The following is a 17,562-nucleotide window of genomic DNA, read 5'->3' on the forward strand; positions in this document are numbered from 1 at the left end:
GGAGAAACCCTGCCGTTAACCAGCTTCCTCCACTACGCAGTGGACAGAGTTGTGTGGCACCAGTGCCTATCTCCAGTACCACATATACAATATGGCACATTTAGGGCGCCTTCACACACGGCAGATTTTGTGGCAGAAAATTCTGCGACTGAAAATCAGTTCCATTCATTTGAATGAGGCAGCAAGCAGGTGGATTTCTGCAATCCCCATTAAGATTAATGGAAATTAATTTGTCCCAGAATTTTCTGGCACAAAATCTGCCACATGTGAAGGCGCCCTCAATACGACGGCTCTTTACTCCGGTCTTAGTCCCCCCCCCCCCCCTCCCTTGCACTGCCATTAGACGCGTGACTCGTTATACATTACCTGTATCTATGGCAGTCCTTGTACCTGAGGAAAAAAACTACTCCTGCCAGTTTCCAGGCATGGCCCAAAACGTCCAGCAGCCGAACACGGCGTGAATCCCGCCGTGTGACAAAATTTAGCTGCACGCATGGTTAAAAAAGGGCTTGTGACAGTTTTTTGCTAAAATAGTTGTAAGTCCCTTAATAAATGACCCCCAGTATATGCCAAGCCCGCAGCCTGACTGAGTGCAGCGGAGAGGTGCTAATGGCTGCCCAAAAGAGGGGTATGTACTGATGAAGCTATCCTCCACAGAATCAGGTTTGGCCCTGGAGAGCCCTGGAAATAGAATTTAAAGCAGTGGGACGGGATTTTTTTTTAGTGCACAATGAGCCAATTTTGGCCCTATTTGCGACAGATTGGGGCCACACAGCTCAAACGGAGCAGGTAAGTATAGCGCCCTCCTTATTACACAGGTGAGGAGAAAGGGGAAAAAAATCCTGCACAAACCCTTTAAGGCTGGAGGCTAAAAACGTTTTAATAAGGTGATTTATCCTACACACATATACTGCTCCCATAGGCACCTGGTGCGGCGGCCTCTGACCTTCAGTCAGTAACCAATCAGCGGCCTCCTGTTTCCGGTCCGGAGGGTGTAGAAAGATGGCGGCGCCCGCAGTGGGGAGCAGCGCTTCTACTAAAGTCCTGCGGGTCCTGGCCCTGCACGGCTACTGGCAGAACGAGCACAGCTTCCGGGAGAGGACGGGGGCCCTGAGGAAGAACCTGAAGAACCGCGCGGAGCTCGTCATGATCAGCGCCCCCCTGACTATCCCAGAGCCGGGTGAGGCCCAGTGACTGACCGCAGCATGCTCAGGAGCGGTACCGCAGGGTGATGTGTATTATGTGTTATCTCCAGGGCTGCTTCTGCTGGTCATACACTAGACCTGTGCTGTGTGTGTCATTCTGGAATCATTGCGCTTCCTGGCTCTACACTGCCGCCTTCTGGCAACAGTGGCAAGTGTCAGCAGCCACGGGACGTGTGTACATCCCCGGAACGCATGCTGTGCTGACATCACAGGGGAGAGATGTTTTTTAGACTACATTCATATAGGGGTGCCATCTTTCCCAACAAAAAATATGGTCAACTAAAATGGGTGTGGCTTAACATGGGGGGTTAAAGGGGTTGTTTCATCATAGACGATATGCCCCCATTGGTCCCGCACCTATATCGAGAACAGAGTCCCACAAGGTGGTGGCTGGAGGACTAGACGTGAATGCGAGCATACTGCGCATGACCGGCTACCGCTCCCATTCACCTCTATGGGCTCAACGGAAATAGCCGAGCCAGTGGTTGGCTATTTTCGCCGGCCCCATAGAAAGTGAATGGAGGGCGGCTGCGCGTGCTTGGACTCCCAGGCATCTTGGAATTGCGGACACATTCATTTCTACGGGGCCATGCGATGTGCTGCCCGGTTCCCCCCAAAAATAGAACATGTTCTATTCTTGTCCGCAGTTGCGGACAAGAATAGGCATTTTCTATTAAGTGCCGGTGATGTGCGGTCCGCAAAATGTGGAATGTACATCGCTGATGTCCGTGTTTTGCAGATCTGTGGATCCGCAAAACAAACACGGACGTGTGAATGGACCCTAATAACCATGTTGATATGATGGAGGAGGACGAGAAAAGGAAGATTGAACCATATATCTTTTTTTTTTGTGTGTGTGTTGGAAGGGGTGCATGGGAATACAGTATATTCAATACACCAGGGATGCTCAACCTGCGGCCCTCCAGCTGTTGTAAATCTACAACTCCCATCATGCCATGCTGTAGGCTGATAGCTGTAGACTGTCTAGGCATGCTGGGAGTTGTAGTTTTGCAACAGCTGGAGGGCCGCAGGTTGGGCATCCCTGCTAAAAGCCACATTTAGAGTGCCTTTATGTTCAGCAAACAAAAGCTCCTGTACCACGGACCGAACAGAGCTCGGCCACGCTACATTAGAGGTGGGGGGGGAGAAGAGAGTGACAGGAAGGAAGGGGGGGGGGGAGAAGAGAGTGACAAGGGAAGGAAGGGGGGGGGGGAGAAGAGAGTGACAAGGGAAGGAAGGGGGGAGAAGAGAGTGACAGGGGAAGGAAGGGGGGGGAGAAGAGAGTGACAAGGGAAGGAAGGGGGGGGGGGAGAAGAGAGTGACAAGGGAAGGAAGGGGGGGGGGGGAGAAGAGAGTGACAAGGGAAGGAAGGGGGGGGGGAGAAGGAGGACAAGGGAAGGAAGGGGGGGGGAAGAGAGTGACAAGGGACGGAAGGGGGGGGGGAGAGAAGAGAGTGACAAGGAAGGAAGGGGGGGGGAGAAGAGATGGACAAGGAAGGGGGGGGGAGAAGAGAGTGACAAGGGAAGGAAGGGAAGGGGGGGGAGAGGACAGGAGGAGGAGTGGGGAGAGAGTGACAAGGGAAGGAAGGGAAGGGGGGGGGGAGAAGAGAGTGACAAGGGAAGGGAAGGGAAGGGGGGGGGAGAAGAGAGTGACAAGGGAAGGAAGGGAAGGGGGGGGGAGAAGAGAGTGACAAGGGAAGGAAGGGAAGGGGGGGGGAGAAGAGAGTGACAAGGGAAGGAAGGGAAAGGGGGGGGGAGAAGAGAGTGACAAGGGAAGGAAGGGAAGGGGGGGGGGAAGAAGAGAGTGACAAGGGAGGGAAGGGAAGGGGGGGGGGAGAAGAGAGTGACAAGGGAGGGAAGGGAAGGGGGGGGGGAGAAGAGAGTGACAAGGGAGGGAAGGGAAGGGGGGGGGGAGAAGAGAGTGACAAGGGAGGGAAGGGGAAGGGGGGGGGGAGAGAGAGTGACAAGGGAGGGAAGGGAAGGGGGGGGGGAGAAGAGAGGACAAGGGAGGGAAGGGAAGGGGGGGGGAGAAGAGAGTGACAGGGAAGGAAGGGAAGGGGGGGGGAGAAGAGAGTGACAAGGGAAGGAAGGGAAGGGGGGGGAGAAGAGAGTGACAAGGGAAGGAAGGGAAGGGGGGGGGAGAAGAGAGTGACAAGGGAGGAAGGGAAGGGGGGGGGAGAAGAGAGTGACAAGGGAGGGAAGGGAAGGGGGGGGGGAGAAGAGAGTGACAAGGGAGGAAGGGAAGGGGGGGGGAGAAGAGAGTGACAAGGGAGGGAAGGAAGGGGGGGGGAGAAGGAGAGTGACAAGGGAGGGAAGGGAAGGGGGGGGGAGAAGAGAGTGACAAGGAGGGAAGGGAAGGGGGGGGGGAGAATGAGAGTGACAAGGGGGGGGAGAAGAGAGTGACAAGGGAGGGAAGGGAAGGGGGGGGAGAAGAGAGTGACAAGGGAGGGAAGGGAAGGGGGGGGGGGGAGAAGAGAGTGACAAGGGAGGGAAGGGAAGGGGGGGGGGAGAAGAGAGTGACAAGGGACTCCCCAGAGCCAGACTGCAGCCAGAGACCAGATCATCTTATTGTCCTGGTGGTAAGTAGACAATGCAATATGTTTATTTAATTGTTTAGTTATTAATACTACATTGGAAACGAATTAACCTCACATTAAAAGGACACTATAGTCCTAGAACCAGTACAGTTTAATGTAGTGGTACTGGTGTCTATAGCCTGTTCCTGCAGAGAACAGACACTGTGCAGTACTGGTTGTAAAGGAGCACTATAGTGCCAGGAAAACAAACTCATTTTTTCCTCCTCTCAGCTGCGAATGCGCATGCGCACGCATTCAAAACTATGTTCCGCGTCTTCCCACTATAATTTTCACTGTGAGAATCGCGGAAGCACCTCTAGCGGCTGTCAGGGAGGCAGCTACAAGAAGCTTGATTAACCCTAAGGGAAACATAGCAGTTCTTTTAATTTAACACCCTCCGGACCGCCTAACGCAGGATTGCGTTCCGGAGGCGGTCGATTCATTCCTTCTCGACGCGCCGGCGCGTCATCTCGCGAGACGCGAGATTTCCTGTGAACGCGCGCACGTTCACAGGAACCGGAGGTAAGCGAGTGGATCTACAGCCTGCCAGCAGCGATCGTTAGCTGGCAGGCTGTAGATGCGATTATTTATTTATTTTTTAACCCCTAAAAGGTATATTAGACGCTGTTTTGATAACTGCATCTAATATACCTGCTACCTGGTCCTCTGGTGGTCCCCTTTGCTCCCTTTGCTTGGATCGACCACCAGAGGACACGGGCAGCTCTGAAAAGTAGCACCAAACATCACTACACTACCCCCCCCCTGTCACTTATTAACCCCCTGATCACCCCATATAGACTCCCTGATCACCCCCCCCCCCGTCATTGATCACCCCCCCTGTAAGGCTGGCTCCATTCAGAGGTCCGTTTGTGTTTTGCGGATCCATGGATCGAATCCGCAAAACACATACGGACGTCTGAATGGAGACTTACACCCCATATAGACTCCCTGATCACCCCCCTGTAAGGCTCCATTCAGACATTTTTTTTTTTTTTTGGGGCACAAGTTAGCGGAAATTTATTTATTTATTTTTCTTACAAAGTCTCATAATCCACTAACTTGTAACAAAAAATAAAATCTGACATGAACTCAGCATACCGCTCACGGAATCCAAATGCGTAAAATTTCATAGACGTTTATATTCCAGACTTCTTCTCACGCTTTAGGGTCCCTAAAATGCCCCACATGTGACCCCATTTCGGAAAGAAGACACCCCAAGGTATTCCGTGAGGGGCATATTGAGTCCATGAAAGATTGAACTTTTTGTCACAAGTTTGCGGAAAGGGAGACTTTGTGAGAAAAAAAAAAAATATCTATTTCCGCTAACTTGTGCCAAAAAAATAAATAAAAAATTCTATGAACTTGCCATGCCCCTCACGTAATACCTTGGGGTGTCTTCTTTCCAAAATGGGGTCTCATGTGGGGTATTTAAACTGCCCTGGCATTTTAGGGGCCCTAAAGCGTGAGAAGAAGTCTGGAATCCAAATGTCTAAAAATGCCCTCCTAAAAGGAATTTGGGCCCCTTTGTGCACCTAGGCTGCAAAAAAGTGTTACATGTGGTATCGCCGTACTCAGGAGAAGTAGGGCAATGTGTTTTGGGGTGTCTTTTTACATATACCCATGCTGGGTGAGAGAAATATCTCTCTATAATGACAACTTTGTATAAAAAAATGGGAAAAGTTGTCTTTTAGAGAGATAGTTTTCTCTCACCCAGCATGGGTATATGTAAAAAGACACCCCAAAACACATTGCCCTACTTCTGAGTACGGCGATACCACATGTGTGACACTTTTTTCCAGCCTAGGTGGGCAAAGGGGCACAAATTCTAAAGGGCACCTTTAGGATTTCACAGGGCATTTTTTACACATTTGGATTTCAAACTACTTCTCATGCATTAGGGCCCGTAAAATGCCAAGACAGTATAACTACCCCACAAGTGACCCCATTTTGGAAAGAAAATACCCCAAGGTATTTCGTGATGGGCATAGTGAGTTCATGGAAGTTTTTTATTTTTTGTCACAAATTAGTGGAATATGAGACTTTGTAAGAAAAAATAAATTAAAAAATCTTCATTTTCCGCTAACTTGTGACAAAAAATAAAAACTTCTATGAACTCACTATGCCCATCAGCGAATACCTTAGGGTGTCTTCTTTCCAAAATGGGGTCACTTGTGGGGTAGTTATACTGTCTTGGCATGAGAAGTAGTTTGAAATCCAAATGTGTAAAAAAAAAAAAAAAAAAAAAAAAAAAAAAAAAAAAAAAAACCCTGTGAAATCCTAAAGGTGCTCTTTAGAATTTGTGCCCCTTTGCGCACCTAGGCTGCAAAAAGTGTCACACATGTATCGCCGTATTCAGGAGAAGTAGGGCAACGTGTTTTGGGGTGTATTTTTACATATACCCATGCTGGGTGAGAGAAATATCTCTCTAAATGTCAACTTTTCACTTTTTTTTTTTTTTTTTTTCTTTTTTTTTTTCTTTTTATACAAAGTTGTCATTTTAGAGATATTTCTCTCACCCAGCATGGGTATATGTAAAAAGACACCCCAAAACACATTGCCAAACTTCTCCTGAGTATGGCGATACCACATGTGTGACACTTTTTTGCAGCCTAGGTGGGCAAAGGGGCACAAATTCTAAAGGGCACCTTTAGGATTTCACAGGGCATTTTTACACATTTGGATTTCAAACTACTTCTCACGCATTAGGGCCCCTAAAATGCCAGGGCAGTATAAATACCCCACAAGTGACCCCATTTTGGAAAGAAGACACCCCAAGGTATTTCGTGATGGGCATAGTGAGTTCATGGAATTTTTTTTATTTTTTTGTCACAAGTTAGTGGAATATGAGATTTTGTAAGGGAAAAAAAAAAAAATCCTCATTTTCCGCTAACTTGTGACAAAAAAAACTTATATGAACTCACTATGCCCATCAGCGAATACCTTAGGGTGTCTACTTTCCGAAATGGGGTCATTTGTGGGGTTTTTCTACTGTCTGGCTATTGTAGAACCTCAGGAAACATGACAGGTGCTCAGAAAGTCAGAGCTGCTTCAAAATGCGGAAATTCACATTTTTGTACTTTTGGGTGGTAAGTTGCATGACCGAGCAATAAACGGTGAAAGTAGTGTAGTGCAGAATTGTAAAAAGTGGTCTGGTCATTAAGGGGGATTAAGCTAGGGGGGCTGAGGTGGTTAAATGCTGAGAAAGGGGTGGAAAATATGTGATGTCATGATATGGGCAGATCATCTGAGAAGGGAGGGGGGGCAATTTTTATCTTGCCTAGGGCGGCAAAAAACCTTGCGTTGGCCCTGTCTAAGGAGATGCGAAAAACCTTTTAATCGTTGTTTTTAGAACATTTGAGTTCTGTTGGTGTATTCACGCGCTGTGATTACTGGCTATCAAAAGATAGGACATTTTATCCATAGGTCTCCAAGTTTTGTCACATCCTCAAGTACAAAGGATTAGGTGAGAAGAGGGGCCATGGATAATGTAAGGACGTGAAGGCTGTCATTGGCTTCTATGGTGTTCAGGTCGGCAGCATTAGATGACCTGGTGACCATTCCTGTAGCAACATTACTGACATGGTGGTCACGGAGTCTGAAACTCATGTGGTTGCTAGGCAACAAGAGTGCTACAGAAAGAGACCTTCAAATGCAAAGAGATAAAGGTATTCTGCAGTGATGAGAGTATGTGAGGGTAGGGTTGATATCGTTTTGTCGGCTTGCTGTATTGAAATGTTGATGTAGAAAGTTTATTCCATCTCATCACATGGAGCTGATAAAGATATAACCTGAGGTTGACATTATAGAAAAACAGTTTAGGGTTTGGAGGATGATGTGTAAGGGCACAGGCAGGCGTTGAAGTGTGCCTTCAAGCAAAGTGAGTGCTCCACAAGACCTATGGCTGTGAAGGTGTCCTGTGGTATCTGGCACCAGAGCAGTAGTAACAAGTCCTGTATGCTGTCAGGTGGGGTCTCCATGGAGGGGACTTCTTTTTCCAGCACATCCCATAGATGCTCGATCCGTGTCTGGTGGAGTGGATGAAGTGAGCTGCAATACCAGGTTCAGCCATAGGACAAAGGTGGTGCTGTTTTTGGAACAAAATAAGACTTATTTTTAAGGGTGTTCTCTGGCACCAGGGTTCCATGTTTGGATAGCCAGGCAGGGTGCAAAAATTATTATTTTTTAATTAAAAATATGCGAGCTCTGGGTACAGTGCCGAGTTCCCTTTCTCTGACGTTTCTATTCACTGCTGAACCAGAGTTGTGACCCACCATCTACATGCACGTCACCGCTGCCTACCAGTCAGTGGCCTCAGCAATGATATGTGCATGTGATGTGCATAGAGACTGTGTGTCATGCTTCCGGTCCAGCGGGAACTGGAAGTAGTGGGGAAGTGTGCTTGCCGCCGGATCCGGAGTGCATCAGTGCAGGTTGTATTCTCTTTTTACTCTTTGGTGCCTGCTCCATTAATCCTGGCATGGGCTGCAGGGACTGAAGAGACCCTGCACATGTTGTGCTGATGTAGTGCTCCAGATCACTGCGGGAGCCTGGCACTGACTATAGACAGGCTGCCACTGTATAATGGTCAGCATCGGTGTTCACTCCAATGCCAGTAGCCACCGCTGTGTCTAGGCAGTTACACAGAGACTTCCTGTCACCATCGCCCACATCGCCTCATCTACCCCAAAATGCTGCCAAAAAAACATGTCTTGTATTTTTTTTATAGGACAAGATATGTTATTGCCAGGGAAAAAAAACTAAATATAACTAAATAAAAAAAATTAAGAAAAATTGTTAACCACTTCAACCCCGCTAGCTAAAACCCCCTTCATGACCAGGCCACTTTTTACACTTCTGCACTACACTACTTTCACCGTTTATCTTCTCACTAATGGAGCTTTCATTTGGTGGTATTTTATTGCTGCTGACATTTTAACTTTTTTTGTTATTAATCGAAATTAAACGATTTTTTTTTGCAAAAAAATGACATTTTTCACTTTCAGCTGTAAAATTTTGCAAAAAAAACAACATCCATATATAAATTTTTCGCTAAATTTATTGTTCTACATGTCTTTGATAAAAAATAAATGTTTGGGCAAAAAAAAATTGTTTGGGTAAAAGTTATAGCGTTTACAAACTAAGGTACAAAAATGTGAATTTCCGCTTTTTGAAGCAGCTCTGACTTTCTGAGCAACTGTCATGTTTCCTGAGGTTCTACAATGCCCAGACAGTAGAAAAACCCCACAAATTACCCCATTTCGGAAAGTAGACACCCTAAGGTATTCGCTGATGGGCATAGTGAGTTCATAGAACTTTTTATTTTTTGTCACAAGTTAGCGGAAAATGATGATTTTGATTTTTTTTTTCCTTACAAAGTCTCATATTCCACTAACTTGCGACAAAAAATAAAAAAATTCTAGGAACTCGCCATGCCCCTCACGGAATACCTTGGGGTGTCTTCTTTCCAAAATGGGGTCACTTGTGGCGTAGTTATACTGCCCAGGCAATTTAGGGGCCCATATGTGTGAGAAGTAGTTTGCAATCAAAATGTGTAAAAAATGGCCTGCGAAATCCGAAAGGTGCTCTTTGGAATATGTGCCCCTTTTGCCCACCTTGGCTGAAATAAAGTGTCACACATCTGGTATCGCCGTACTCAGGAGAAGTTGGGGAATGTGTTTTGGGGTGTCATTTTACATATACCCATGCTGGGTGAGAGAAATATCTTGGCAAAAGACAACTTTTCCATTTTTTTATACAAAGTTGGCATTTGACCAAGATATTTATCTCACCCAGCATGGGTATATGTAAAATGACACCCCAAAACACATTCCCAACTTCTCCTGAGTACGGCGATACCACATGTGTGACACTTTTTTGGCAGCCTAGATGCGCAAAGGTGCCCAAATTCCTTTTAGGAGGGCATTTTTAGACATTTGGATCCCAGACTTCTTCTCACGCTTTAGGGCCCCTAACATGCCAGGGCAGTATAAATACCCCACATGTGACCCCATTTTGGAAAGAAGACACCCCAAGGTATTCCGTGAGGGGCATGGCGAGCTCCTAGAATTTTTTTTTTTTTGGGCACAAGTTAGCGGAAATTGATTTTTTTTTGTATTTTCTCACAAGTCTCCCTTTCCGCTAACTTGGGACCAAAATTTCAATCTTTCATGGACTCAATATGCCCCTCACGGAATACCTTGGGGTGTTTCTTTCTGAAATGGGGTCACATGTGGGGTATTTATACTGCCCTGGCATTTTAGGGGCCCTAAAGCGTGAGAAGAAGTCTGGAATATAAATGTCTAAAACATTTTACGCATTTGGATTCCGTGAGGGGTATGGTGAGTTCATGTGAGATTTTATTTTTTGACACAAGTTAGTGGAATATGAGACTTGGTAAGAAAAAACAAAAACAAAAAAAAATTTCCGCTAACTTGTGCCCAAAAAAATGTCTGAATGGAGCCTTACAGGGGGTGATCAATGACAGGGGGGTGATCAGGGAGTCTATATGGGGTGATTGATCACCCCCCTGTAAGGCTCCGTTCAAACGTCCATATGATTTTTTACGGATACATGGATCGGATCCGCAAAACACATGCGGACGTCTGAATGGAGCCTTACAGGGGGGTGATCAATGACGGAGGTGATCAGGGAGTCTATATGGGTGATCACCCCCCTGTAAGGCTCCATTCAGACATCCGCATGTGTTTTGCGGATCCGATCCATGTATCAGTGGATCCGTAAAAATCATACGGACATCTGAATGGAGCCTTACAGGGGGGTGATCAATGACGGTGGTGATCAGGAAGTCTATATGGGTGATCACCTCTCTGTCATTGATCACCCCCCTGTAAGGCTCCATTCAGACGTCCGCATGTGTTTTGCAGATCCGATCCATGTATCAGTGGATCCGTAAAAATCATACGGACCTCTGAATGGAGCCTTACAGGGGGGTGATCAGTGGTTCATAAGGGGTTAATAAGTGACAAAGGGGGGGGGGGGTGTAGTGTAGTGTAGTGTTCTCTGGTACTTTGGACAGCTACCTGTGTCCTCTGGTGGTCGATCCAAACAAAAGGGACCACCAGAGGACCAGGTAGCAGGTATATTAGACGCTGTTATCAAAACAGCGTCTAATATACCTGTTAGGGGTTAAAAAAAATCACATCTCCAGCCTGCCAGCGAGCGATCGCCGCTGGCAGGCTGGAGATCCACTCGCTTACCTTCCGTTCCTGTGAGCGCGCGTTCACAGGAAATCTCGCGTCTCGCGAGATGACGCATATATGCGTGACTGTGCGGTTAAATTGCGCATTTTCCTACTTCCCAGCCATCTAAAGATGAGCTCCTGGTCTCGGAGAACCCATGTAACTAATATAAGAAACTAGTAAACAGGACTAGTATTTGTTCGCTTTTGAATGTAACCAGTTTTACCTTTCTTTACATGTTGACCCAGAAGACCCTGAAAAAGGAGACGGCCAGAGAGAAGACCCCAGAGGTTGGTGGTTCTCGGACCCTGAGAAGAATAGTTTTAATGCCCTGGAGGAGACCCAGTCATGTGCAGGATTAGAGGAATCCCTGGACGCTGTGGCCAAGGCTTTTTCTGAACTTGGACCCTTTGATGGCATTCTAGGTTTTAGCCAAGGAGCCGCCTTTGCGGCCATGCTGTGTGCATTAAAGCAGCAAGGAGATCTCCGCTTCCAGTTTGACTTTGCCATACTGGTTGCTGGTTTCAAAAGCCGGGCATCTGACCACACGCGTTTCTACAAAGATCCTATCACCGTCCCGTCACTTCATGTTTTTGGTGACACGGATCGTGTTATCCCAGGCGATCTGAGCCAGGAGCTAGCCGCACACTTTGTGAACCCGGTCCTGCTGACACACTCGGGAGGACACTACATCCCAGTGTGCGCGGCGCAGAAGAAAGTCTACTTTCCGTTCTTGGACTCTTTCAGAAGATGACACCTTTCAATACGCGACCTGGAAGACTTGAGTGGGGTGAAGTAACGCAATGTCATGATGGTAGCAGGGGAAAAAATTGCAAATTTATCCCTGTATTGTACCAAATAAAACGGGGAGAGCGAAATAGGTTATTAACCTGTTCAGTGCTGCAAGTAGCTTTTGTCATATATTCTAGCAATCATGGAGGTTGTTCTGTACCCCTTGCATTTCCATCCAATGCTTTTACTGGTTTGTTAGCGTCGTTCCACATCCATCTGTATGTCTCAAGGATCCCCTGTTTCACATGAAGGGACGGCCATGCTTCAGACATTATCACATCTATCATAGGGGCAGCTTCACTAGTACATGTAATGCTCGTCTCCATCCACTCCCCTTTAAAAGCTTATTTAAAGGTTCATTTCCCCTTGGCAATTAAAAAACTGAACGTTAAATGTCAGCTGTGTACAAACCACCGATGTGAAAAATGAGAGGTCATTTGTGATGGGCCGCTGCTTTAACCCGTTCAGCACCATAGGGTCAGAAAAAAGCTCAGGTAACATTTTGGTTTCAAGCTGTTTCTTTAGGATAATGATTTTTTATTTTTATATTTTTTTTTTTTCCATGTATTTCAGTGAATTTTATGCTAAGGAAAATGTAACGGGGCGCACTCCAGTTAAAACATTTTGAAAGAAATAATTCCACCAATTATATTTGTATTTGACAGTAGTGATCTTGCTTTTTCTATCATTAAAACATACAGTGCGCTATGTCTGTATGCACACACATACTCAATGCTATCACTGATAATACCCTCTACTGTATGTTCACAGGAGGTAGAAAAAGCAGAGATATAAATGTATAAATTAAAGGTTTTGCTGAATCTTTTCCCATTAAACTATATATTAATCTGCTCAGCTCGTCCTGATCTATAATACGGTGCTTTCAGATTTCATTGCATTTTGTGGTGACAGATCCTCTTTATAACTGCAGTGGGTCTGTAATAAGGAATAGAGCTTCAGTAAGTTTTTCCCCTTCATGTAAAATCCAGATGGACTTAAACAGCATTCTACTTTCTGTCTGCTGTATCAAACATATCCCTAGGCCTCCATTCACTGGACAGTGTCCATTTGACCGGTCTGGGTGAGTATACATCAGTGTATCTTTGTTTCTTCTGCATGCTTCGGTGCAGACCGATGCACTATTCCATACAGAGACATCCAGTAAAAATATATTGTATAGTATAGGTTTTTTAACATATAGGTGGGGTACATACAGTTATTACATATAGCGGCACATTGCTTCCTGTGCAAAGACCTATGCAGACACTGAGAATTATCCTGAATTGCATTACTACCATACTTACTGTCCATGAACAGCACTCCTTTCTTATCAAAATTGTGTGGACCCATCCACTAACGGCTAGGTGGCCGCTTTTGATCGGGGCCTACACAATATCGGATTTGCCTGTTTTGGTCGTAGGCCCAGAAAATGCAGAAAGATGTAGGACCCAGCTATACTATACTGCCCTAATAGCCGTAGCTTGTCCAGGCATACTGGGAGTTGTAGTTTTGCAACAGCTTGAGGCCCGCAGGTAGGGTATCCCTGCTCTAAAGCCTTAGACAGATTGACAGGAATGCATGGTCCAAATGGAGGAACCCCCCTCAAGAAATGTAAAATGCCAAAAACAAAGACCAGCACCTCCAAACAATATGAACATAAAGGTGCATGTGGTCCTACCATAGCTGACATGCCACCTGTCCGTTCATTTCATATTGTTTGGGTGCTGATCTTAACTCTTTTTTTAATAGCATCCATTGGAGGTATATGTCAGAAAACTCCTCCTGACTTATACCTCCATTGGGCACTGTAGAACATGGCATAAGTGATGTATTTAGTGTAGTTTTTACAGTAGTCTGGATAAAAAGGACATTACCTGACTATTGTATTCTACGGCTATAGGCCTTTAAGAGTAGTTTAGTCACTAAATGACTTTCCTATAGTAATGATTAGAGACTCAATACCAGTGGCCTTAGTGAGAGTAAATGGCAGATCCCAGTCTTCATTCATTAATCGGGGGAAGGTTTTCTGACATTACACTTTACATGACACTATTACTCTTTCTCCAGATAATTAACAAAGTGATATCAACTGGAAAGGGTTTGTGAGGAGCCGGATTGTGTGCTGAAGAGGAATCAGGTTGTCTGGTACTAACTCTCACAGAATACAGCGTATCTGTACAAGGAGCTGCATCGCTAAACAGTATTTCCAGACTTTGCACTGCTGTAGACACATGAGAACCTAAAATTGCCGATAGGAACCCAATCTGAATTTTGCACCATTGTGCTTGCATATATCCTCACTGGAAAAGAGCCTTCATATCTGAACTGACACATTTCCCCCTTTTTAAACCTATTGATAACAGAAATGGTTACAAAAATGTGCATTGAGAAAGTATCATGGTTTGCCCAGGTTTGTCTATTGCAACCTATTGAAAAGTTGCAAATATTTTACTCCAGTAAAAGAGTGGATTAACATGTCCAGACAAAAGTGTTAACCTCCCTGGCGGTATGATTATGTCAGGAATTTTGTTCCAAAAGCGGTACCATTTTTTTGCATGGAAATTTGGTGTTCTGTATTGTAGGCCTGCAATTCTTAGTAATTACTTACTTAAACCTGACCAAAGAAGACTCTAGTAGACCTCTCAGATGTGATAAAGTTCGAAAAAATAAAATCATGAGTTATAATCTAATAAATAATATAATTTTATTCAGTAATGTAATTTAATAATGAAATTTGTCAAACAAAAGAAAATTCAGTAAACATCCTGGGTGTGGTAAATTTTGAAGCATGGGACTGCACATAGACCAACGTCACAATCAGGCAATGGAACCTGGTTTCCTTTTGGATTTTTTTTTCCATTTCCATCTCGCTTTGAGCAGCAAACTACACACATCCTTGTAGGTGCTGCCTTTTTTGCGCTTGGCAGGATGTAATCCATAAAGTGACGACCAGTCAGCCTCTCTGGGTTTACAACGTCAACAGCGCGACGTCCAGATCTGTTCACGGCCACTGATGGCGTTTGGTAGTTCACAAAAATCTGCTCCGCCACCTTCCAGATGAAGTCAGAGTGAACAAGAGGCTTGTCACTCTTTCCTTTGTACAGTATATAGGCATTCCACAGACATTGTTCCAGGAGATGCCTGAATATTTTTTTGTAGTATTTTTTTTGCTGCTTCCGCATTGCTGGATAGAATATCATCGCCTGATCGGCTCTATCGACTCCTCCCATGGTGTTATTATAGTCGATCACAAGTTGTGGCTTTATGACATCTTTCCCACCTCTTGTGTGGACCGTGGTAGTGGAGGTGTTATGTACTGTACTCATTAGGCACACGTCTTTTTTGTCACGCCAACGCATTGCCATCATCTTTCCTTTCTGCCAGGCCACCATTTCTCCTGTTTTCAGTTTTTTTGGGGAAAATATACATGGCAGGCCACGTCGGTTGGCCCTAACGGTTCCATATCCGTCAGTCTTGTTTTTTAGTAGAAACTCGTACAGCTCAGGCGACGTGTAAAAGTTGTCTGTTGTCACGCAATACCCCTGATTGAGCAATGGTTCAAGCAGTGAAAGGACTGATGACGTTGCCATCCCATAGCCGCTGTACCTGGGGTTGAATTGTGTTCCTTTGCCGGTGTATATGATGGAATTCCATATATAGCCAGTTGTAGACTCGCAGAGCATATAGGATTTTATTCCAAACCGCGCTCTCTTGGATGCGATGTATTGAATCCAGCTGAGGCGTCCTTTGTAAGCCATCAGACTTTCATCAATGCTGATGTCTCTGTCTGGCACATAGGCCTGCTGGAAATTTGTTATGATCATTTGGAATACTTCCCAGATCTTCTTCAGTTTTGGCGCTGGATGTGTGGCTTCGTCAAATTCCTCATTGTTGGTGAAGTGTAAATTCTTCATTATGAGGGAAAATCGGTACTCGGACATGATGGTGCCAAAAAATGGGGTTGCCAGCAATTTATTGGTAGTCCAGTACCATTTCTGCAGGGGTTTCCCCATCACCCCCTGAAGAAGTATTAGCCCCAGAAATTTCCATATGTCCTCCTTACTCACTGGTTCCCATTTTCTGGTTCTGGAAAACTTGCTGTGCAGAGTAGTGGATTGCTGCTCTTTGTAGCGGTTTGTCTCCGTGACAATCTTTTCAATGACGTCATCAGTCAGAAATAATTTTAGGTACGCCAAAGGATCATTGTGATCAACTTCTACCTTCATCCCAGGCGATCCTGTAAACGGGAATCTTGGCGGTGGTACTGCATCCATACCGCAATCAATAGGGCACCAAGAGCGCACCTCACTGATCTCAAGTGCAGATTCGTCGCTGTCGCCACTTCTCTGGTCAGTGTCAGAGTCGGATGACGAATCTTTCCACGAATCGCTATCGCTGTCGCTCAATTCTGCGAGGGGCTCTGTGTCGCTGTCACTTATCTGATCCAAACCCGCTTTGGTGATGCTAAAGTGACGCTTTGATGCCATGGTAAAAAATATATATTTTTTTTATATATTTTTTTTTTTTGCTTAGAAAAAACAGCCAGGGCAGTGTAGAATGATCAGATCAAATCTGTCAAATCTGAGGTGATAGTGTAATCTGACAGGATTGTATCATCTAACTTTATGTGTGTGTGTTTGACTTATATACAATGTATTTTTTTTTAATCTCCCGCCCAGTTCCGCCTCTGTGAGGCGCTGCAGCTCACAGAGGCGGAACCAGGAAGAGAGATGAGACAGGGCTTTCACCGGCGATCACAGCGGGGAACATCACTGTATCGCCGGGATTAGGTATGCACACCCACGGCTCCCTCTGCAATCTACCCCGAGCGTGACTCAGGGTTACCGCTTCTGGCAGCGAAAATTAACCCCGAGTCACGCTCGGGAATACCGTCAGGGAGGTTAAAGAGCTTTTCCTAGAATTTAAACTTTTAAGGGAAGGCCCATTGTCTGCATCACCTTCTGAAAGATTCATACATACCTGTTCACCACCGCTTAGATCATGCATGCTGTAACATAACGTGAATTCTAAAGAGTTGAGAATGAATAAGCTTACGCAGGCTTTTTTTTTGATCAGATAATTTTGATTTTGATTTTTCAGGTAAGTGTATTATACAAATACAAAACCATAACACCCCCCCCCCCCTCCCCTCCATCCCTTCCCAAAGCACAGTCACTTAGTCAGGTATGGTCCATAGCTGTAAGTTCGCGATGTCATCTGAAGGTATCACCGTCCAATCTTCTGAGGCAAGGTATACAACTTCATGGATCTCCATAGTCCCCACATAACGTTTCGGCACAAGCATTCAGACATCAACCACCATCTAACATCTCACCATTCACACGCATCAACATCCTTCATGTCCGGCACTCCAGTCAAAGTTCACAGCCACATCTAAGACAGCTCATAATGCGAGATCCACGAGGACCAAATTGCTTCAAATTTCTTCTTCGAATCCCTTTTCAGGTAAACATATTCCTCCAATTTAACAAGTGCGTTCATCTATCCAATGAAATGCTATGCTTTTCCTTGCCTGGTACAATACTCTCATAATAGCCATTTTCTTTTTCAACATGGTCCTAGGCACTACCACAAAGCCTAGTAAGCTTACGCAGGCTTAGTGAATAAATATATTTAAGTGATTACGGTAAATATAGGATAACACAAATAAATCACATATAGAATAATAAAAAGTAAATAAACATCACTAGCCTAAATGGGATGGAGACTCCGTTGATCATGCAATAACCCATGGCTGTCTACCACGTTATAACACATAACCGACACCACA

At 45.4% G+C, this 17,562-nt stretch overlaps 1 protein-coding gene across 2 annotated transcripts; it reads left to right on the top strand.

Moving 5' to 3' along the window:
• The first annotated feature begins 972 nt into the window (after positions 1 to 972).
• Positions 973 to 11,874, top strand: OVCA2 (OVCA2 serine hydrolase domain containing). 2 transcript variants are annotated; one of them, XM_044273987.1, is made up of 2 exons: positions 973 to 1,180; positions 11,228 to 11,874. In XM_044273987.1, the coding sequence occupies exons 1-2, from the start codon at positions 1,003 to 1,005 to the stop codon at positions 11,731 to 11,733; spliced, it is 684 nt and encodes a 227-aa protein (XP_044129922.1). In that variant the 5' UTR covers positions 973 to 1,002; the 3' UTR covers positions 11,734 to 11,874. The 2 variants fall into 2 exon arrangements, with proteins under 2 accessions (XP_044129922.1, XP_044129924.1); XM_044273989.1 differs by having other exon boundaries at positions 11,231 to 11,874.
• The last annotated feature ends 5,688 nt before the right edge of the window (positions 11,875 to 17,562 follow it).

The sequence above is a fragment of the Bufo gargarizans genome, unplaced genomic scaffold (genome assembly GCF_014858855.1).
Source record: "Bufo gargarizans isolate SCDJY-AF-19 unplaced genomic scaffold, ASM1485885v1 original_scaffold_1377_pilon, whole genome shotgun sequence".
Taxonomy (NCBI): domain Eukaryota; kingdom Metazoa; phylum Chordata; class Amphibia; order Anura; family Bufonidae; genus Bufo; species Bufo gargarizans.

Excerpts from the sequence above, each read along its gene's own strand:
- OVCA2 (XM_044273987.1), top strand. The coding sequence starts at position 1,003 with ATGGCGGCGCCCGCAGTGGGGAGCAGCGCTTCTACTAAAGTCCTGCGG. Across the intron at positions 1,181-11,227 it reads CCTGACTATCCCAGAGCCGG|AAGACCCTGAAAAAGGAGAC; the intron begins GTGAGGCCCAGT and ends ATGTTGACCCAG.